At 51.9% G+C, this 22,311-nt stretch overlaps 1 protein-coding gene and 1 long non-coding RNA gene across 2 annotated transcripts; one reads left to right on the forward strand and one right to left on the reverse strand.

Annotated features, from left to right (window-relative positions):
- The first annotated feature begins 1,612 nt into the window (after positions 1-1,612).
- ADCK2 (aarF domain containing kinase 2) lies at positions 1,613-17,232 on the forward strand. Its single transcript, XM_068549575.1, has 8 exons — positions 1,613-3,275; positions 5,030-5,176; positions 7,319-7,447; positions 8,446-8,541; positions 11,196-11,447; positions 12,820-12,948; positions 13,796-13,849; positions 16,812-17,232. Exons 1-8 carry the CDS (start codon positions 2,343-2,345, stop codon positions 16,950-16,952), a joined length of 1,881 nt encoding a protein of 626 aa, XP_068405676.1. The 5' UTR covers positions 1,613-2,342; the 3' UTR covers positions 16,953-17,232.
- On the reverse strand, positions 3,214-22,267 carry LOC137768203 (uncharacterized). The gene is made up of 3 exons (XR_011074728.1): positions 22,140-22,267; positions 18,724-18,916; positions 3,214-3,480 (listed from the first exon to the last, which is right to left on the reverse strand). It is a non-coding gene; the product is annotated as an uncharacterized lncRNA (long non-coding RNA).
- Positions 22,268-22,311: the final 44 nt, after the last annotated feature.

A 22,311-nucleotide genomic window follows, 5' to 3' on the forward strand; every position in this document is an offset into this window, starting at 1 on the left:
CCATACATAGCATATCATCAAATGCGGCAAAGTCTTCTTTGGTAACCCAGACACACGAACAGCACCGACTTGGTCACCTGTTCGGCCATCTTCCCGCAGCACATAGAGGTGTCCACTCGTGTGGTTACCTCTTAATTAGGGGGCTAGAACCCAGAGACTCTGGTTTCAGATTAAGTCCTCAATAAGCCCTTCGGTGAATCAGAGTCATACAAGAATATTTTACACCTTTGGGACAGAGCGGATAAATAAATCAGAGGAAGCTGGGAGGGCATAATTAATAGCTGGCCGTATTTGAAACCAGTGGTGGTAGGTATGACTTCTGTCTAGGGAACTTTAAAAGGGTCTGCCGCATCTTGCGGAAATGGGATATGGATTATTAGTTAGCAGTGCAGGAGTTCCCACATTTCCAGCACTTCTTAGGCTGTGAGTGGCAGTCACACTTCCAGGAGCAGGCATGGGCCACGACCTTGTTTCCCTCCCCAGGGCCCTTCCACTAGTGAGGCCCTGGCAGACTTCTGTGGAAGCCTGTCACCCTCGTGGAGATAAAGGGTCATGTATGTAGAGGTGACTGTGGTACCCCAGCACAGGGCAGCCTCCTAAGCCCCAAAGAGCAGAGCATAAGACCACTGGGCCCTCCCTGGCTGTGTTGGCTGATTTCCAAGCTCTGTTCTGCTCTTCTTTGCTCTCTAGAGGTAGCTGACCTTCCTTTGGTTCTTCAAGGTTAAAAAAACAAACTCCCCCAAAACCTCACACCAAATACCTTCCATCTGGGGGCTTTATTCTTTCTGAGACCGAACACCCTCCCACCACCAAGCCTCTCCTTTCCTCTTCCAAGTAGCTGCCATCTTATGTCTCCCCCTTCTTCATTTCCTTCACCGTGGGGTCTTCCTCATAAGTGATGAGTCTGTAAGGTCAGTATGTGTCTCCTTGTCCCCAGGACCTAGCACGATAGATATTATTGAGCCTCGATAAATACTGGACTGAGTTTAAGAAATACTGGGGCTTAATAAGTATTGGTTGAATGAATGAATGTTCTTTCCGGAGCCACTCCCCAAGGTCCAAACACGTTCCCCAAATCGGGGCAGCCAGGGACTCCAGCCGTCCAAGGACAACACTCCCAACCCCCGCCCTCACCCCCCACCCCCTCCCTTCCCGCTCAGTTGAAAACCAGACCCGTGTTCCGGAACCGGCTTTCAGTTCACCCAGCGTTTCCGCGTTTCCGCGCTCTTTGTAAGGAAAGCTAAGGATGTCAGTGGAGAGACAGACGCGCAGCGGGGAGAGGGGGCGTGGAGGGCACGTTGGCGTTTTGGGTTAATTCTATTTCTGGGACTCCAAGACGCGAGGGCCGGGTGAGCCTGGGCCGCAGTCCGGCTCGCGTCGGCTTTAAGGGGCGGTCCCCGAGCCTGCGGGCGGGCGGTCCCGGAAGACGCGGATCGCGCGGCCTCCGCGGCCGGATCCCCGGCCCTCTGCGCCCGGATCCCGGGTCCTCCGCGCCCGGACTCCCGGTCCTCCGCGGCCCGATCCCCGCCCCTCGGCACCCCGATCTCCGGCCCTCGGCGCCCCGATCCCCGGCCCTCGGCGCCCCGATCCCCGACCCTCTGATACCCGGCCCTCCGCGCCCCGATCCCCGACCCTCTGATCCCCGGCCCTCCGCGCCTCTTCCACGCCCTTGGCGCCCGGACCCCCACCGCGCGCGGGGACTCGGCTCTCTACAACCCCGCCCGACTCCTCCCCACCCCATACTCAGTGCCCGGGTCCTCGGCCGTCCGCACTGCCCCCGACCCCCGCCCCAGCTCTCCACGCCTCGCCCCGCCTGGCCCTTCCTCACCCCAACCTGGGCTCTCGGCGCCGCGGCCCTCCGCACGGTCGCCCCAGCCCCACCCCGCGCAGCCCCTCTGCGCGCCGGCCGGCGTGCGCGGTGACCCTGCGGTCGCCCGGCTCTGTCTCCACCCGCGCGGCCACCTCGCGCGGGTCACCTCCCCGACCTGGGCCTGGCTTGGCCCTTCCGGCGCTCAGTCCTGAAAGCCCTCGGGCCTCAGGCCCCGGCGAGGTACCCGGGAGGGAGCTGGGACAGATGGGCCAGCCCTCCTGCGGCGGAGGCGGGGCAGGGTTGCGGGCCCGCGGGGCTGGGCGGCCCTGCGGAGGCGGGACTCGCAGCAGGACCCAGCAGAGGCTGCACATGCGAGGCGAGGTCTGAGCGCCCCGCGTCTCACAGCTGCCTCGCTTTCAAGTGGAATACTCAGCTGGGGCCCCGACTCAGGCCAGCCTTGCGGAAAGAAGGAACGAAAATGGGTGCTCCTTAAGTGGAGGCAGGCAGCCTGGACCGCGACCTCTGGGAGAGCATGGTGACCCCCTGGCGCTTCTCTGTCAGGGTCTGCTTGTCGCACCTAAGGGGCTTGGAGCTCAGAAAGGACCTCGGCCTTCTGAGACCCTCTGGGTGCCGTCGCAAGGCTAGACTTTGTTGGCTTCTGCTTGGCACTTTGCCCAAACTCATCTCAGCCTCTGAGGACATTGGCAAGGGAGCCCCGGAGAGCTTGTGTCGGCAAAGGACCAGTTGGAGTGACCTGGCTGAAAACGGGCCACTGGAGAGAGTCCCCCCGGAGCGGCGGCTAGGCTGCCTCCTTCTGCACTTGCGGATCTGGCTCCGGGCGGGGGCGCTCTTGGTGAAATTCTTCCCCCTCCTTCTACTCTACCCCCTCACCTACCTGGCTCCCAGTGTCTCCAGGCTCTGGCTCCACCTGCTTCTGAAAGCCACCGAGACCTCCGGTCCAACGTACATCAAACTCGGCCAGTGGGCCAGCACCCGGCGTGATCTCTTCTCAGAGGCTTTCTGTGCGCAGTTCTCCAAGCTGCACGTCCAGGTAACGCCCCATCCTTGGACCCACACTGAACACTTCCTACGGCAGGCCTTCGGAGAGGACTGGGGGAGGGTCCTTTGGTTTGAGAAGCAGGAGCCTGTGGGTTCCGGCTGCGTGGCCCAAGTATACAAAGCACGTGCCAATCCTGCCTTCCTGGAGAATGACAGCATCCGGAGACTGGCCACGGCCTCCAGACTGCAGCTTTCTTCGGAAGCTGGGAAAGTCCGGGGGCTGGGAGAGCTCCCTGGACACTTGGGGAAGGCGTGGAGGCCTCACGGAAGTCTTGCCGACCAGTCATTTCTAGAAAGGCTGCTCTTCCCTAAAGCTGACCTGGTTGGATCAAATGCAGTCTTGTCTCAGGCTTCGGGACTCGCCCATGGACCACAGCCAGATCACCTCATCCCCGTGGCTGTGAAAGTAAGTGTTCCGATGTTTGCAGCCAGGCCCTTCCCATCTCTAAAATCTCACCGACTCCACGGAGCTGCCCAGATCAGGAAGTCCCCCTTTGCAAGTCACCCCACATTGCCTTCCATTGATTTCTTTTAGCTTGACCATTCTCTGAGTGCCTATGATGCGCAAGCTGTTTGATTTCTTGGCTTGAAGGAGTGGTGATGCGAATGGTCTGAAAGAGGAAAATGAAGAGGGTTTGGAGTTGGCTGCCGCTGTGGGTGGAGGACCCACCATTCAGCTGACCTCCTGCTCTGGGGTCAGGACAGATCGGAGACAGACTGTGTTAGGTGTGCTGTGGTGAGCCCAAGAGGGTGGTGTTCATTTTACAGAAGTGGCTTCCTTCTCTCTTTATTTCCAATCACCCCTTCCTGGGGCTCCATCAACTCTTCTCTCCACACCTTTCCACCCCTGTTCAGCACGTCCCCAGGAGAACTGGCAGATGCTAGTAGCAAATACCCCGGTGCTCTCTTTTACCCCCTCAGATAAAACCCTCCCAAGGGTGCCTCACTCAGACCTACTGAGTCATACTTTCCAAGGGAAGAGCCTGGGCCTGGCTTTTTATAAATGCTGCAAATGATTCTCATCATTAGGCACACTTAGGAAACACTGGTCCAAAATATCTCGAAGGTTCCCTCTGCTCTGTGGGATACAAAAGGAGTGGATGCCTGCTGTATACCAGGAAACATGCCCGTCACGTCAGATGCATTGTTTAATCTTTATTAGATGCCCGAGATAGGCATTTGTTTTTCTTATACCTTTATTTATACTCCACTTTATTCCTAAAACGATTTGAGGTGGAGGTAGGGGCTATCGTCTGCATGAGTTTTTTTTGTTTGTTGTTTTGGCCATTCCATGCAGCGTGTGGGATCTTGGTTCCCTAACCAGGGATCGAACCGGCGCCCCCCTGCATTGGAAGCATAGAGTCTTAACCACTGGACCACCAGGGAAGTCCCCTATCTGCATGTTTTAAATGATAGAACAGGAGGCTGAGAGAAGTTGCGCAGCTTGTCCAGTTTCATACAGGAAATGGGTTGCAGAACTGGAGTTTGAACTCTTTCCATCCCACCTCTGGAGTTCTGTGACTCTAGAGCAGTATTTTGCAGGCTTTGGACCACCTGAATCAGCTACCTGTACACTCAGTAAAATGCAGATTCCCAGCTCCCCTTCCAGCCAGTCTGATTCAGTACGTCTTTTTCTTTTTTTAAATATTTATTTATTTATTTATTTGGCTGCGCTGGGTCTTAGTTGCAGCACGTAGGCTCTTAGTTGCAGCATGTGGGATCTAGTTCCCTGATCAGGGATCAATCCCGGGCCCCCTGCCTTGGGAGTGTGGAGTCTTAACCGCTAGACCACCAGGGAAGTCCCTGATTCAGTAGGTCTTGGAGGAGATCTGGGAGTCCACATTTTCACCAAGCAACCCACGGTGACTTTTATGCTCGCTAATGTTTAGGAGTCACTGATCTAAACTTAATGTATTTGGAAGGAGAAGCCCACCTATTCTTCCCAGCAAAGCTGAGTGCCATGCAGGGGAGCTGCCCTCTGAGTCTCCTCGGGAAGACACAAAGGGAGGAAGGCAGGAGCATCCTGGGCGTTGGGACTGCTTCCCCTTTGCTCTGATGAGAAGCCTGCTGACTCTCCTTTGACGGTGGGACCCAGCCCTGGCTGGGTGGACGTGCCCTCCTGATTGATCCCTCCTGTCTCACTGTGCCTCTTTTTGGCAGGTGTTGCACCCTGGCCTGCTTGCTCAGGTGCAGATGGACCTGCTGCTGATGAAGATGGGCAGCCGAGTCCTTGCACTTTTGCCAGGAATCAAGTGGCTCAGCTTGCCTGAGATTGTGGAGGAATTTGAGAAGCTCATGGTGCAACAGGTGAATTCTCTTTCCCTCAGTTGTAAATAGCACACAACAGTTTTTGCCATTAGCAGCTGCTTAGTAAATGCTGAATGGATGAGTATTTTCCCAGTGTGTTGTGGCTAATGTAGTATATTAGTCAGGATCGGTGATGCTAGCTGATATAACAAAGAATATCCAAATCTCAGTGACTTAATGCAACAATGTTATTTTTTGCTTATATGAAAGCTCCATGCAGGTGAACTGAGGGAGTGAGTGGGAGCTCTACTCCACAGTTATTCAGGGACCCAGTTTCCTCCCAAATTTGTCATCTGGGGTCAGTGTGGAATGGGGAGAGAGACCATGGAGGGTCACGTAAAGGATTCTGCGGCCAGGTCTGGAAGTGATATATATCACTTCTTCCCAGTCTACAGGTCAGAGCTTTAATCACACGGGCCCAGTGTAACTACAAAGGAGCTCGGGGACGGCGGTCTTCCTTAGTGACTGGGATGAAAATGAAATGAGTCTGGTGGAACATATAGCATTATCTGTGCCACAATCAATGGCCGAACTCCAGAAGGAGAAGAAGAATTTGCTAAGTCACACACTGTGCCTTTGTTTTGCTTTGTTTCCGGGGCTTAATGAGTAGACAAGGACCTCCTCCTTGTCCAGGGCCCTTGGGACACCCGTTTAAGTAGCCAGACTTGGTAAACATGCTGGAGGCTCTCAGGGCTCCAAGGAGGCATCTGTGCTGGCTTCCCGGCGGTTGGCACAGAAATTGGCAGGCTTTCAGAAGCACTGTGCCAAGTCTTCATTTATGTCCTCTGATTTAGGGTTTTAAGCCCCAGGAATGCGTTTTAACATTTAAAAAGCTTTGCTTTATGCTATGGAGTTGTGTAGTTTCGATAATAAAAGAAAATTGAAACAGAGAAAAATAACTTCTTTTCTGACACCCGTCTTGGCATTAATCACTCTCAGTTCTACCACCCACCTGAGCTTCAGCTCCCCTTTGAGAAGTCTGATAGGCATCATGGGATCCCATCACTTGAAGCTCAGACCTCTATAGCCCACCCCATTTGTCTCAAAAATCAACTCTTCCTACCAGCTGTAGCTCTCAATGGTCCGATCACGTTCCCAGCCTTGAAATCTTAGAGTCTGGGTGTATGTAGGGGGTGTATGTTCATTTATAAATTCATGTAACGTGTATTAAGAACTGTGTTAGAAGCTGGTGAACTAAGAAAACAAGTGAGGTTTTCCTGTCCTCAAGGAATATATAGTAGGAGGAGGAGGGCTGATGTGAAATATTTGGAGAAAAAGCACGAGTTACAATAGGAGTCTCTACAGGTTCAGTCGGGTTCAGCTGAGGCTCAAGAGGGGAAGTGGTCATTCCACCCTGAGGGTCCAGGCTCCCTAGGCTTGCGCTGATTCTCCAAAGGGGAGTGTTTGCAGTTGGCCCAAATGAGGGAAGAACATTCCAGTCAGGGGGAGTAAACAAGGCACTGAGAGGGGAGGCGTCTGGCAGGCTGAGATGTTCAGCACTCTGCAGATTGGGTGCAGCTGGAGTTTTGGGCAGTAGAGGAAGGAGGAGGCGCCCCAAGAGATGGACCTGGAGAGAGAAGCAGGGGCCAAACCATGGCCCACCTTGGACGTCATCCTAATGAATGCAGACTCCATCCTGCAGGTGGGGTGGGGGGACACCAGCACACGGACTGGAGAGAGGGAAGATGGGGGACAGGGGGCCCAACTAGGACACCTCTGTTAGGGTTCAGGTGACTGGTTTTGAGTCACCGTGGAAGGAACAGTGGGATGGAAAAGGGGAACAGATCTGAGAGTGGTGAGGGCTGCAGAGTTGATGGCACTGAGTCTCCCATGGGTGTGGAGGGTAAGAGAGAAGGTGTAATCTGCAGTGACTCGCAGGTGACTGGGGGCAGGGTGAACGTAAATTCAGTTTAGACAAGTCCTCCAGCGTGTCTGCTGTCTGCAGCTTGGAGTTCACGTCGTGGGCTTAGGGATGGGGCTCGAGACTTCTGGGGCAGCCTGAGTTTCTTGGGAGTTCTGCAGGAGAGTAGGTGGGGAAGGCAGGTGAATCGCGGGACTTGCTAGCTCTTGGGGGGTTCAGATTTTGCTGTCCCTGGGCCCAGACTACCCCTTCCCTCACCTCTTCTCTCCATTTCCCTGTAGATCGACCTGCGTTATGAAGCTCGGAATCTAGAACACTTCCAATGCAACTTCCTGAATGTGAACTCTGTCAAATTCCCCACCCCTCTGCGTCCCTTTGTCACCAGGGATGTCTTGGTGGAAACGTATGAAGTAAGACTGAGAGCTTCCCCTGGCCGCGCCTTTTGCTCATAGTCAGGTCGTCTCCCCTTCACAGGAAGGCCTGAGTTGGAAAAGACAAAAGCCAAGAGAGCATGTGATTACTGCCTGTAAAACTGAGAGGGGTCTGGATATGCCTGAGGGTGGAAGGCAGTGTAGCAAGGTGGCTGAGAGCCTGGCCCTGGCCTCAGACTTTCTGGATTTGGAGGTCTGCTCTGCCACTGTATTCGCTGGCTGGCTTCAGTTCCCTCCTGTACAACAGCAGGCAACCCTTCCTGCCTCGTAGGGTTGTCCCAAAAGTCAATGACACATTGAATGCAAAATGCCCTCTGCACAGAGACTGCACAGCGAAAGTGCTCAACACAGAGAAAGTGCTCAACAAGTATTCCTGTCATGGCCTTAGCTGTCTCCTGGTTCAGTCTCCTTTGTAAAGATGGTAATGAGATCCAGAGGAGTGACGTGAATGACCCACTGTTACTAGTTGTGTGACTTTGAGCAAGTTACTTAAACTCTCTGGGCTTTAGTTCTTTTATTTGTTAATTAGGGATAACAAGATCTATCACAATAGGCTGCTTTGACAGTTAAATAACCTATACGAAATGCGTACTGACTGGCTCCCCTTTCTTCTCTCTTCCTTTTCTTTTCCCTCCAGTGAGGTCACAGAGCTCATTCATGTCCCTATTGGCTGATTCTTGATCAGAAACAAGCTCACCCTGACAGCAAAGCCTCTTCTTACCTGTGGGTGGCAGTCAATGGATTTCCTCCCTAGTAAACCTATGGGACTTGTTGATACGTATCGTAGAAGGGAAGTGTAAATAGGTTAAAATTATCTTGTGGGTAACAGATTCATAGGGGCTCTAAGAAAGGAAAACCTCTCCGGGTCACTTCCCAATCAGTGGGAAGGCCGTGCGGGTGTGTCCCCGTGGAGATGAGGAGCGAGGCAGTCGCGGGCTGTGCAGGCTAAAGCTGTTCTCTCCCCGATCTTCCCCCAGGAGAGTGTGCCTGTGTCTAGTTACCAGCAAGCAGGGATTCCCGTGGACGTGAAGAGGAAGATTGCGCGGCTGGGGATCAACATGCTCCTGAAGATGGTGAGTTCACGGCAGGGCGGGCGCTTAGCTGGCACGCGGTGGAATTGTGTGTGGGAGGCGGGGGACCCTGCTCGGCCAAGCAACCGGCCACTGGCTGGAGAGGGTCAGCTCTAGAGATAGCCGAGCTGACCCAAACGCGCCTTCTTCTACAGCTTTCTGTTGAGCACTTTCTCCGTGTCATGCGCTGTGTCTCTGTGCAAGAGTGGGGAGGGAGACCCAGGCCCCGCCCGACTTGCCTACAGTTTAGACAAACAGCCAAAGACAACCTCAGGTGTTACATGCTATTTCATTCATTCATTCAGCAAGTATTTGTTGAGCACCTGCTACGTGCCACACACTGAATTAAGTGCTGGATTTACAGTTGTGAGCAAAAGAGACATGACAACAATGTGCAGGGAACATTCCTGTTCAGTGGGAAGACAGGCGATGCTAAATAAGTGGGTTAAGTACGGGTACCCGAGGGTCATTTAGGATGGGCCGTCCCAGCCCCAGGATTTGTTCAGGAAGTGGCGCCATCTCCTCCAGGATGTGAAGGAAGTCTAGCTGTCTCCTTGGAGAGGATGGCCTGACAATAATTATTAATGAGTTGACACTCAAAAAAGGCTACAGTGAGCCCAAAGCAATATCAGTTATTTCATCACGAGTAGTAACAGCAGGAACCCAGCATCGTTAGCAGCTCACGTGTAGGAGCAAAGAAAGAAGATACGTGGGCTTCCCTGGTGGCGCAGTGGTTAAGAATCCGCCTGCCAATGCAGGGGACACGGGTTCAAGCCCTGGTCCGGGAAGATCCCACATGCCACGGAGCAACTAAGCCTGTGAGCCACAACTACTGAGCCTGCGCTCTAGAGCCCACGAGCCACAACTACTGAGCCCGCGCGCTCTAGAGCCTGTGCTCTGCAACAAGAGAAGCTACCGCAATGAGAAGCCCGCGTACCACAACGAAGAGTAGCCCCCGCTCGCTGCGACTAGAGAAAGCCTGCGCACGGCAACAAAGACCGAACACAGCCAAAAATAATAAGTAAAAATAAATAAATTAAAAAAAAAAAAAAAAAAAAGAAGATACTGAGATTGTCGAGGGTCTGAGGTCTTCCTGGTGGTTGGCACAGAAGAGAGTGGTCGAGGCAGAGACGGCTGGTCTAGGATGCATAGTGAGGACGAGTGCCCAGGTCTGGGGGTGCAGAATCGGGGTAGGAAGGAACCAGGCATGTGGTCAGAGAGTAGGAGGAAAGAAACCAGGTAACCAAGGTGGAGCCGTGAGGGCCAGGCAGGTGGCAGAAGTGGGGCGGAGGTGAGAATGGGCGTTCTGAGCCGGACGGTGGTGTGGTGCAGGTGGACAGCACAGGAGGCTGTAAGCCAGACACTCCTGGAGAGGGCTCAGGGTGAGAGGGGGTGGTGGTTGAGTGGCTCTGACTTCACCTCCAGCCCTGGGGTGCGTGGGTATCGAGAATAGGTAGCCCTCACCCAAGGGGCTCCTGGAGAAGTGGGGTTGTCGCTGGAGAGCTGGGTTTCCACTGTCAGCGCAGTGGAAGCTCAGTGGGGAGAGGACTTTGTCCCCGGTAACAGGGCTCCGAGGCGCACCGTGGGCCAGAGGGGAGGGCTCAGGGGGGGAGTAGCTAGGGGAGAAGCAGTGCTGAGCAGCGCTCAGGAGTCGGGAGATCACGGGGGGCTTCCAGCTTGTGGGATCAAGGACCCTGGGGGCTCAGCTGACAGCAAGGTGCCAGGAGGTTCTGTCCCAGGGTCGGGGGTCAGCTAGCCTTTGGTGACCGTATCCTACAGGTGTGCAGGCCCCGGCTTCCTCAGTTCCCGGGATTTTCACCAGGATAGCAGCCTCCCTTACCTCCAGCAGAGCCAGGATCTGGACTAGAAGGGTCGCTCTGTGACCTGCTGCCATGACCACCATGAGGGATGGGGTCTTCGGCCTGCATCCAGTAGGAGGAAGGAGTCCCCCGGGAGCCCCTCCAGCAGCAGCTGTTCTGTACCTCTGCCCCGGGTCTCTCCTTCCCCTCATAGAAGGATTGCTGGTGGTTTCTCTGATCTTTCACAGCAGGCGGATTCCTGTTCCACAAAGTCACGCCTGACTTTCCCTCCATCACAGTCCCTGGGGCTTTCTTTCCTGCTTAGCAGGTTCAAAGCCATTTCTCCCAGCCTCCCCGATTCCATGTGCCAGTACGGTTGTCAGGATCACTGTTTAGACTTCATTATGTGGACGGATGGAGGTAATGGAGGTGAAGTCTGATTTATGAAATATTTTTAAAGAAAGGAAGTTACATGAATTCTAAGAACTGAGAGATTTGGGGAAAATCTGTCAACAATGACTAGATAATTTTTAATTTGAATATTAATTGCTCAACTCATAGAGTAAAAATAAGTCTCTTGAAATGCGGTTTGGTCTTTGATCATGTTCCCCTATGGTCATTTTTAATGCTCTTTACTTTGAAAATAAACTTTCTCTTGAAAACATCAACCTGGCTTGTCCCTGTACAAATTCTGAATCGATGATATCAAGCCCTGAGGCTTTATAAAACGCACACCTCTCTGCCTTGTAATTCATCCTCGGGAACTCGCCGTCACCCTGGAAGCTTTTCCACATGTGGCCTCGTGGTGATGGGATGGTGAGGTTGACTTAGCCTAGAGTAGCTCTGATCTCTTCCCAGATATTTGTGGACAACTTTGTCCATGCGGACCTTCACCCTGGGAACATCCTGGTCCAGGGCGCCGACGGTCTTCCCAAGAGCCAAGAGGCGCAGCCTCAGCAGGTAGATGTCTGTGACGCACTGGCGGTGGCTGTGACGCCTGCCCGGTGCCCGCTGTGCCTGGTGCTTCTGGACGCCGGTATTGTGGCCGAGCTGCAGGCTGCCGACCTGAGGAACTTCCGGGAAGTCTTCATGGCCGTGGTGATGGGGCAGGTGAGACCCGCCGGGCCCTCGGGAGTTGGGGCTGAATTTTTTAGGCCCTTGGGAACCTTGGGGCTCCTCAGCGTTTGTCATTCTTGTAAATGCCGGTGTTTGCCAAGGGTGCTCCTGATGGAAATGGGTGCAGCAGAGAGAGGAAGGAGGGAGAAGGAAGAGGAGCAGGGAAATGAAGCTGCCTAAGGCTCTGTAGTCAGAACGGGCCTGTTCGAGCGGCTCATGGTTTGGAATGATGGGAAGGCACGCCTCCTTCCCAAATGCTGTTCTTCTGGTGGCCTCTCTTCCTTCCTCAGTAAGTGTACAGTTGGGCCCTGGGAACGCTAGCTTCTTGACTGAATAACAGCCGCCCTGGTCTGTGCCATTTGCTGCGAGAAGGTGGGGCTGGTGAGAAGCAGCAGCTCAGGGAACTTATTCTCCAGGTGTGGGAAGACACCTGATTGGCGCGGGGGTACGGGACATAAGTGGTTTTAACCCCCCACCCTGTGCCTCTGAGGGGCTCCAGTGGTTGAGAATTATTATTTAGCAAAAGGGACTCAGCAAAGCCTCTACTGAGTCAACGTAAAGTGCCACATCAAGGGTGACCGTGAATTCTCCAGCAAGAAAGACCCTGGGAAAGAGAAAGCTGGAGGAAAAGGCAAAATTCAGAGGAACCCCTGCTTAGGAGGCTTCTGAGGGGGCAGACCAGAGGCTTGAGCCTGAGCCAGTTGGAAAGCATCTCCCGGGCCGAGGTTCAACACTGAGGTGCAGTGGCGGGTGAGGGGGCGGGAGGTGCTCCTCTGCACAGGTTTGGGCAGAAGAAGAAGGTCACGGCCGAGGAGGAGGAGCTTGGCTCCTGGGCTGTGACCGCCGGGGCTGCGTGGGTGCTGGGGAGACCATGGAGGCTCTTTGATCAGGGGCTTCCTGGGTGGAGGAGGAGCAAGACGGCTGGAGCACAGAGGCCGGGTCAGCCGTGAGCAGGGAATTCCGTTCGGGCGGGAAGACCGCCCTCGAGGATGGTGTGGCTGGTCCAGCCTGGCGGCCGGTCCTGGTGGCTCTGGGGCAGGCGGGTTGGTCGGTAGTGCCGCGTAGCAGGCACTGGCTTTGCTGCTGGGCCTGGGTGGCCTTGGAGGCAAAGGAGACAGTGCACCTGCTTTCCTTGACTGCGCTGAGTATAGGTGGGGCCCCCCTGCCCAAGACAAGCTGCAAAAGACCTTGACTGTTTACCAGGTATGGCGGGGCGGGGAGGTAAAGCTAAAAAAGGATGGGTGGCCAAAAGCAGGGTGGTAGAAAATTTGGGGTGGAAACAACTAGGATACAAAGAAGTTTGGGCAGAGCATCTAGTTTTGTGCCCTCTTGACTCTACCAAGTTTTCTTCTTTTGCGTCTTCCAGGGCCAAAGAGTGGCTGAGCTCATCCTGCATCATGCCCGGGCCAGTGAGTGCAAGGATGTGGAGGGATTTAAGGCTGAGATGGCCAGGCTGGTGACCCAGGCCAGGAAGAACACCATCACCCTGGAAAAGGTAAGCAGGCCACTCCAGGGACAGGGGCCTTGGGGTGTTTACTGACCTTGCCCTTGGACACAGCAAACCACAGGTCTAAGGGAGACCTCTTCATGGGGGGAGGTCTCGAGGGGCTTGGGTTTTAAGGCAGATAAAGAACAAACCTTTTCCTCTGCCCACATCTTTGAGGTGTGAGGCGGCCCTCTGGAATCCCGGCTTTCAAGAGTGGCTCCTTGACCAGGCTCTCCTGGGTGGCTGCTGGGACGGTGACATATGTAGTGCTGCGTACCTGCCCTGCCCAGACTGGGGGTCAGCTGTTCTGCTGCTTTATCTCCGTGGAGCTCAGCGGAGCATGGGGGTGGGGCGAGGGAGGACTGAGGCCCCTGAGCAGACAGAGGACATACCGAATGTTCACGTCCTCTATTTAGACCTGCAGCAGAGCCCACTTGGTATGCTGCACACAGTTCTGACAAACTTGAGTTTTCTTCCTAAGTTCATTCCCAAGTCCACACTAGCTGGAGCGAGTCAGAACAAGAGGTGGCCCACTGGCAGTGAGGAGCGGCAGCTGGCCCCCGGCGCTGCCTGTCTTATTTATTCCCACGTGATGTCTGTGTGTGCCGGGAGTGCCGGGGTAGAGGCCTCCAGGCTGGTCCTTCCGAGGGGTCTTTGAACTCAGCTGTGAGGCGGAAGTTGGGCTTGCGTGCGTGCAGTCCTTTCTGGGATTTGTCAGGCAGTCTGTTTCTGCTCACTGGTGTGTGTGTGTGCGCGTGCGTGCGTGCGTGTGTATGGACGTGGGATGGGGCCGGCAAGGGAGAAGGGGTTCCCGGGGGCTCTGCAGCCTCTGCAGACTCTTTATTCTGTTTTCCAGATTCAAGTTTCCATCCTTCTCTCGAATGTCTTTAAGTTGCTGATGACTCACAAGGTGAGGCCTGGGTGGAGAGCTCGCCCGCCCTCTGGTCAGGCAGGAGGGGAGGGCTCTGGGGAAGGCGGGTGGCCTCAGGGTGGTGACAGGTACTTTTCTTATGTGAGATCTCATTTTTGAAAACGTTGCATGCACCAATCCCTGTGGTGAAGAGTGCTGTTTCTGTTTCTTGACATCCGGCAAGATCTTTCCTTGGTCATGTTGTGATCCCACATTGGTGGGGTTTTTGGTGAAAAACTTTATGCTTTCCAAAACTTTTGACAGGTTCCATTTTAAAAATGACTTAAATATCACCTTAGGATTGGGGAAAGCTTTAATCATTGCTAGGGGGCTGGCTTGGAGAGAACTGGGAATGAACACACACTCCCGGGAGTTCAGTTGCACGGGACGGGGAGCCGGAGGGTGAGGCTCACAGCCAGCTCTGCGCCCACCAGCTCTGACCTGCTCAAGCCTCTCCAAGTCTCCCCGGGGCCGCTGGGAGGGCCGGATGAGGCCGTGACAACGGTAGCGGTGTGCCGTGACTCCCCTCTACGCACCTAATTTAGCTGTGTAACATTTATTAGTATCTGATTTAATCCCCGCAACATTCCTCGAGGCCGGCACCGAGCAACTCGCCCCCGGCCAGGTGGCCCCCATGGTAGTGCCCGAACCCGTGCCCGCAGCCCGACCGCGGGGCCCCACTCCCAGCTGCTTTGTTCTCCGGCCTCCGGTGCTCCCATTGGCACACAGCCTTCCTCACACACTGCGTGGGACACAACGGTTACCAGCGCTTTAGATGTTTGCTGTTGTCATTCTGATTCTCAGGACAGGACAGCAGAGAGAGGGCCGATCGGGTACAGCCACTCTATTCAAGTGCTTCACCAGGCACTTAATTTAAAACAATTCAAAACATTTTAAATTGTGGTTAAAAAAATAATATAAAATTTACCCCTACCCATCTCCAAGTGCACAGCTCAGCAGTGTCAACCAGATTCACATAGTTGTGTAACAGATCGCTAGAGCTCTAGAATTTTCTCATCTTGCAAAACTAAAACTCTGTATCTACTGAACAAAAACTCCCCATGTCTCTCTCCCCCCAGCCCCTGGCAACCACTGTTCCACTTTCTGTGTCCATGATTTTGATGACTCTAGATTTCTCATATAAGTAGAATCATATGGTATTTGTCCTTTTGTGACCAGCTTACTTCACTTGATGTAATGTTCTTGAGGTTCATGCACTTTGTAGCAGGTGATAGGATTGCCTTTTTTTTTTAAAGACTCAATAATATTCCATTGTATGTATATACCATATTTTCTTTATTCGTGCGTCCTTTGATGGACATTTGGGCCACTTCTACCTCTTGGCTACTAAGGACAATGCTGCGGGGAACACAGGTGTGTGCGAATATCTCTTTGAGATCCTGCTTTCAATCCTTTTTGGATATTTACACAGAAGTGTGATTGCTAGATCACATAGTTTCTTTTAAATTGAAGTACAGTTGATTTACAGATGGGATTTTTTTAGTTTTTGGGGAAGCTCCATACTGTCTTCCATAACCTGCACAATTCTACATTCCCATGATGAGTGTGCATTTATAACATGCCTCTTTCTCCTGGTCAGCCATCTGACTCCCCAGACAAGTTTTTGGGCCTTAACTGAGACAAATACCCCGTATTTATTTATTTATTTTAAAATATTTAAATATTTATTTATGGCTGCATTGGGTCTTCGTTGCTGGCGCGGGCTTTCTCTACCTGCGGCGGGGGGGCTACTCTTCATTGCGGCGCGCGGGCTTCTCTTGTTGCGGAGCACGGGCTCTAAGCGCTTGGCCTTCAGTAGTTGTGTCACGTGGGCTCAGTAGTTGCGGCTCGCGGGCTTTAGAGCGCAGGCTCAGTAGTTGTGGCGCACAGATTTAGTTGCTCCATGGCATGTGGGGTCTTCCCGGACCAGGGCTTGAACCCGTGTCCCCTGCATTGGCAGGCAGATTCTTAACCACTGCGCCACCAGGGAAGTCCCCTTTACTTTTTTTTTTTAAAAATTTATTTATTTATTTATTTTTGGCTGTGTTGGGTCTTCGTTTCTGTGCGAGGGCTTTCTCTAGTTGCGGCGAGCGGGGGCCACTCTTCATCGCGGTGCGCGGGCCTCTCACTCTCGCGGCCTCTCGCTGCGGAGCACAGGCTCCAGACGCGCAGGCTCAGTAGTTGTGGCTCACGGGCCTAGTTGCTCCGCGGCATGTGGGATCTTCCCAGACCAGGGCTCGAACCCGTGTCCCCTGCATTGGCAGGCAGATTCCCAACCACTGTGCCACCAGGGAAGCCCCCCTTTACTTTTAACAAAGATTATTTCCCCAAGAGTCAGCCTTCCATTGCCTGACCTTCTGTCCACCTGAAAAGAGATTCTTGTTCTAGGTTTAAATCCTGGCTCTACTCTTCCTCACCCAGAGGCCTTGAGCAAGTCACCACCTGAGCCACCCTGAGCCTTAGATTCCTTATCTACTGAATGGAGATAATGAGAGTACTTTTGAGAATTAATTGGGTAATCCACGTAATTTGTTATTACTATTAACCTGGCTCCAAAGGGGAAGAAACTCTGCTGTATTTGAGCAAAGCCGGTTGTGCTTGGTCTCAAGAAGACTACTGTGGATTTTGAAGAATGACCCTTATTTAGATTTCTGGTTCCCGGTGTAGCTGTAAACTATTCACTTTAGTATTTTTAAGTCATTCACACACTTACACACCTCCCCTAGAGAAGAGCTGTACACACTGCATCCCCTATATTTTCCTTAATATTTCTAGTAGGTGGGGGGTTGGGTGAGTAGATGAGATGGTGGGACAAATGACTGGGTAGGGAAAAGAATGTTAGGTAGATGATAAAAATCACATGGGCAGGTAGACGAGGCCGGGAGTGGACGGTGACATGTTACCCAGGACACTCTCTGTATGTCAACGGGCTTCGGAAAGAACCACTGTTTTTCTGTTTCAGGTAAAGCTTGAGAGCAACTTTGCCTCAATTGTGTTTGCCATCATGGTGTTGGAGGGGCTTGGCCGATCACTGGACCCTAAACTGGACATCCTGGAGGCAGCAAAGCCCTTCCTTCTGCAAGGACTAGCGACCTCCCGCTGACTGCAGCAGTGGGTGCTTCATCTCAACTGGAGGCCACTCCCAACAGCCTCTCCTGTGGCAGCTTGAACATTCTAAAATTGGGATTGCGGAAGACCTGCCACTGCTTTTCACTCCGATTTGGTTTCAGGCATCTGTTTTAAAAGCTTTGGGTTAGCTGGGGAAGTAAAGGGAAAGAAGGTCCTCTCAGTTCAGTCGTGGAAGCTGGGCCTGGTGTCAGGGAGACTCTATTTCAGGGAAAATGTTCTCTGAAGGAGGACGAATAAACTTACTTTGTTTTCTGGTTTTTCTCTCTTCTCATCTTAACCCTCTATACTCCCGGATCAGGTGGGTCCTGCTGGTTATTTCCAGACTCTGATATCTAGGTTAGAAAATGTCATAGACTCCTGTAGACCCATGGCTTCCAAATGTTTTTTGTATTTTGTTTTTTTTTGGTGCACTGCTTGCGGGATCTTAGTTCCCTGACCGGGGACTGAACCCGGGCCCTCGGCAGTGAAAGCACAGAGTCCTAACCACTGGACCACCAGGGAATTCCCCACAGTATATTGTGTTTTTTGTTTGTTTTGTTTCAAATGTTTTGATTATATGCCCTATTGGTAAAAAGTTGCATATATTTATATATACGTGCACATATATAATTTATAAGTTTTATACAGGTGCTATCATCACTAGCCAATCTCTGGAGGCACAGCCTTCGCTTAGGGCAAGTTTCACTGTATCTCAAATTATCCTCTCGACAATTTAAAATATTTTTTGCCTACCTCTTGCTAAGTTGTATTATAAGGTAAAAGGAACAAAACCACAATGATTAATGGTTAATGTGACATACTAGAGATAGGAACAGAATCAGCTCTGCCGTTCTTCTTAAAGATCCCCTGCACTCACGTATTAGCATTTAGATTCTGGTTTTTCTGAGCAATGTTCAGGCCCTTGTGCATTTGCCCAGGGTTAATTTCGGTTAATATTAATATATAGATAATATAATAAGTACATCCTGTTAACCAGGACTGGAAATCCACGGTAGCACCCAGTGACACTCCAGCAGCGAAGGAAGGGCTGGCGGCCACTGCCGCCCTCTGCACTGGGCTCATCTACGGACTATTCTCTCAAAGCTGGTCTGACGTGTGTCTGACCCACATGGACGTAGAGGGTCGCAGGGTCAGCTTGTAGAGTGGATATCGGTAAAGCTTAATTACTTGTTTTTGATAAAAATAATATTTTCCCCACATTCCAGTGGATTCTCCTGCTTGTTTTGGAGACCACGGCTCTGGACAGTGAGTGAAAGCTCAAGCCTCCCTGCTCTCTAAAAGTCCTGCTCTGACCACAGGACTAGATCCTTTCATTCTTTCCTTCTTAAGGATAAAGGTTCTGTCTTTTAGGGAACAGCTAAGGTTTAGTTGGACAGAGATTCCTTTGGCGCATTTTTTTTTTCAGAGGGGTGGAGATGTTGTTTGTACCTTCCAAGTCTTGAGGGGAGGGCATTCGAATCAGGCAGTGAGGCGCTGGGGGGCTCCAGGTAGCCCTGTTCAGCTCCCTCATGGGCAAGCCAGCCAGACATTCGGCCCTTGTGCCAAAGGCACATACACTTAACCTGTGGGGTGAGAGGAGGGGGCACTGACACAGAGCAGGTGTCTCCCTGAGCGAACACCAGCACCACTGAGCCTTCCTTTAAAGCCAATGGATTCCATCGACCCACTGTGACATGTATTAGTTATCTATCACTGCGTACAAACTACCCCCAAATGTAGCAGTTTAATACGACTATGCTTGTTACCTCATAGTCTCTGCAGGTCAGAAACGTGGGTGCAGCTCAGCCGGTCCTCTTCTTAGTCTTGCACGCCTGCAGGCATCTTGGGGCTCCAATGGGGTGGGTTTGATGCTCACTCATGTAGTTTCCTGTGGGCTGTTTGACCGAGGGCCTCAGTTCCTCAGGAGCCATTACAGCAGCAGCAGAAAACGAACACAGGCTGGATTGAACAGGAGAAAAATGGTTAATGGTTGTGCTTTAATACAGATAATTTGCTGATTTTTAAAATAAGTATCTTAAAAATGCTAAAGTTGATTTATACGTTCATCTTCATAAGGAGAAAAGGCTACTTCTTGGGTATAAGTAGATAAAGTGGCCAGAAGGGCATCTCCCCGAAGGAAGATCACAGCTCAATCCCACTAAAGCAGAAAGAACAAGGTTCATTTCTGTGTTACTAAAACCACTGGAAAGATAAGTTCCTTTCTTCTTTACACGGCTTATAGGGAAAGGGAGATCAAGCAAGCCTTTAAAAGTAGAAAATTAGGGAATTCCCTGGCGGTCAGTGGTTAGGACTTGGCGCTTTCATTGCTGTGGCCCGGGTTCGATCCCTGGTCAGGGAACTGAGATCCCACAAGCCTTGCAGCGAGGCCAAAAAAGCCCCCCCAAAACCAAACCCCCCCCAAAAAAGTAGAAAATTAAATAAACATGAAGTTGTGTAAACAAGTTTTTTTTTTTTTTCCTTCCTCATCCCCCTGCTGTGTTCTCTATTTCTAGCTATGGGATAGATTTTTGATTTGGGGTTAGATGCTATAATGTTAGGCCATTTAGAGTCTGTCCTCACAGTTTGTTAAAATTTGACTGGGAGTCTGATTTGCATGTCGAAGCTGAGAGCTCAGTGTCTGGGCTTGGCAGCCTTTCCCTCACCTTCTAAAATGCATCCACTCAGATAGTGTGCTTATCTGAGAACCAAAAAGAGGGTCGTCATGCAACCTGCAAAAGGCAGTCAGGGATATTTGCCCTTGGAGTTTTTAGAGCATGTCTGCAAAACAAATATGCGTCGCTGTTACATAGTCAAAATAGTTTACTGATTGGGACCCTAAACTTTTTATAGCAAAAAATCAGAATTTGTGATGCAAAACATTAGAGCTAAGGACCCCACAAATGGTCTATAGAACAATATTGCTTTAAATACATGCCAGCATTAAAGTTAAAACTTTTTATCTTGTAATTCAGCAAGAAGGGGAGGGTAAGTGAATTTTAGTTTACCTGAAATGCTTTTGCTACCAGGAAAGGAAAGTATTAACAAAGTAATAAAAAATTGCTGAGGGCTTCCCTGGTGGCGCAGTGGTTGAGAATCTGCCTGCCAATGCAGGGGATACGGGTTCGAGCCCTGGTCTGGGAAGATCTCACGTGCCGCGGAGCGACTCGGCCCGTGAGCCACAATTACTGAGCCTGCGCGTCTGGAGCCTGTGCTCCGCAACAAGAGAGGCCGCGATAGTGAGAGGCCCGCGCACCGCGATGAAGAGCGGCCCCCACTTGCCGCAACTGGACAAAGCCCTTGCACAGAAACGAAGACCCAACACAGCCAAAAATAAATAAATAAATTAAATTAAAAAAAAAAAAATTGCTGAGCACACGCTGTGGGCCAGGTACTCTGTTAAATGGCTGATGAAGGGCACTGATGCTTGGAGAAGTGACTTGTCCAAATTCATAGAGCTAATCGTTGGCAGAGCTGAGGTTTGAACTCCAGATCTTCAGACTCAAGTTCTATGCTTTTTTGTGTGTTTACGCTGTGCTTTTTTTTTTCTTTTTGGTGGCCTAGGAATCACAGCATTGTTCTTTCCTGGGAGCAAGGCAGGCAGCTGTATAATATGGGCAGAGAGCTCCCTTAGGAAGGATGGAAAGCCCTGTCCTCCCAATTCGTGAACTTCCTATCTTAGTGATTTGTATATGTCACTAGGAAGGGTAAGCGGTGAATGGTAGCCCAGAGAAAGCCACACTATTGCATGTCAGCTGGGAAGTCAACTTGCACCCAGAAAATAGTAAATTCTTTCCTATAATTTATATACTTAGAAGTTAGGAGGGCAGGAAAAGGCAAGGGTGGGGGAAGCACGAGTCCTACAGGGCCAGAGGTCAATCAATAAGTTCTTCAGAAGGGCATCATAGTGATCATAGCTTTATGTAAGCCTCTCTCCAGGGAGAGAGGTTTCCAGTTACAGGGCACATGGAGGCCCATATCTTGCCACAGAAGTAGTGTCAGTTATATTCAATGCACTCAAATCCCTAAATTCCGGTCTACATTTCTCTCCATAAGTTTCCTATTTTTCATGCTTATGACTCAGTGTGAAGTCTTCAGTGCTTGGCAGGTGATCCATTTCAAATCGAAATCTCCAAGGTGTGAGGCTGGTAGGTTAAGTTTATAATTTAATCAAATCTGGAAGTTCTTAGGAAAACTATAACCCATAAGTGGGGACCTTAAGAATGTGTGGGGACTTCCCTGGTGGCGCAGTGGTTGGGAGTCCGCCTGCCAACGCAGGGGACACGGGCTCGAGCCCTGGTCCGGGAAGATCCCACATGCCGCGGAGCAATTAAGCCTGTGCGCCACAACTACTGAGCCTGCGCTCTAGAGCGCGCGAGCCACAACTACTGAGCCCGCGTGCCTAGAGCCCGTGCTCCGCAACAAGAGAAGCCCGTGCACCGCAACAAAGAGCAGCCCCTGCTCGCTGCAGCTAGAGAAAGCCCGCGCGCAGCAATGAAGATCCAACGCAGCCAAAAATAAATTAATTAATTAAAAAAAAAGAAAAGAATTTGGGGACTGGGGGGAGGGGTGTCTAGAGAAGTTTGGAGTTCGTCCAGGACTTAATAGAAGGCAATATTAAGAGACAAAAAAGCCAAGAATCCAGGGCTGGCTCAGAATCAAGGAGGCATAAATTGGAGGCCTGCTAAAACGCAGATTCCTTGGCCCTACTCCAGACATAGTATCTGGGGTCGGGCTCCTCAGGGGATTCTGATACCACCAGCCCAGATGCTGACATTTGGGAACCACTGGCTGCGGGTTGGTAATCAAGTTCAAGTTTGCAGAACAATACAACCATGAAGACTTTAAAGAAACCGTTGAGCCTTTTCAGGAAAGAAGAGTACAGTGGACTAGCTTTGGGAAGGACATACTGTTTCAGAAAGGATGTGGCCGCCTAACAGAGTCTGGAAGGGTAGTTAATTCAAGAGAGCAGGCAGGGAGGCGGGTCCAGGTCGGGAACAGCATCTAGATAAGCAACGGTAAGGAGGAGCGAGCTCAGTTTCAGGGTTAAGTTTCTTACGCCCGCGAAACGAAGAGGGGCTCCTGAAGCGGAGCGCCGAGGCGCGGCACGCCCATCCGCGGGCTCCACCTAGCCAAGCTCTCCAGGGCCGTCTACACCATTCGCCTTTCAGAGGCGTCTACTGACCATCAAAGCCACGGCGAGCCGGGTCCCTCCGTGCGGAGGGCAAGCTCAGCTAGCGGCCCCATGGTCCTCACAGCTGGGAAGGGCCTCCGACGCTAATTTCAGGCGGGAACTCCTGCTTCCCCGCCCGCCTCCGTACTTCCCCCTCCGGGAGATGGGCGGGCCGACGCCATGA

The sequence above is a fragment of the Eschrichtius robustus genome, chromosome 8 (genome assembly GCF_028021215.1).
Source record: "Eschrichtius robustus isolate mEscRob2 chromosome 8, mEscRob2.pri, whole genome shotgun sequence".
NCBI classification, from domain to species: Eukaryota; Metazoa; Chordata; class Mammalia; order Artiodactyla; family Eschrichtiidae; genus Eschrichtius; species Eschrichtius robustus.

Coding starts and splice junctions, on each gene's coding strand:
- ADCK2 (XM_068549575.1), top strand. CDS start 2,343: ATGGTGACCCCCTGGCGCTTCTCTGTCAGGGTCTGCTTGTCGCACCTA. Junction 3,276..5,029: donor TCATCCCCGTGGCTGTGAAA/GTAAGTGTTCCG, acceptor TCTTTTTGGCAG/GTGTTGCACCCTGGCCTGCT. Junction 12,949..13,795: donor ACACCATCACCCTGGAAAAG/GTAAGCAGGCCA, acceptor TCTGTTTTCCAG/ATTCAAGTTTCCATCCTTCT.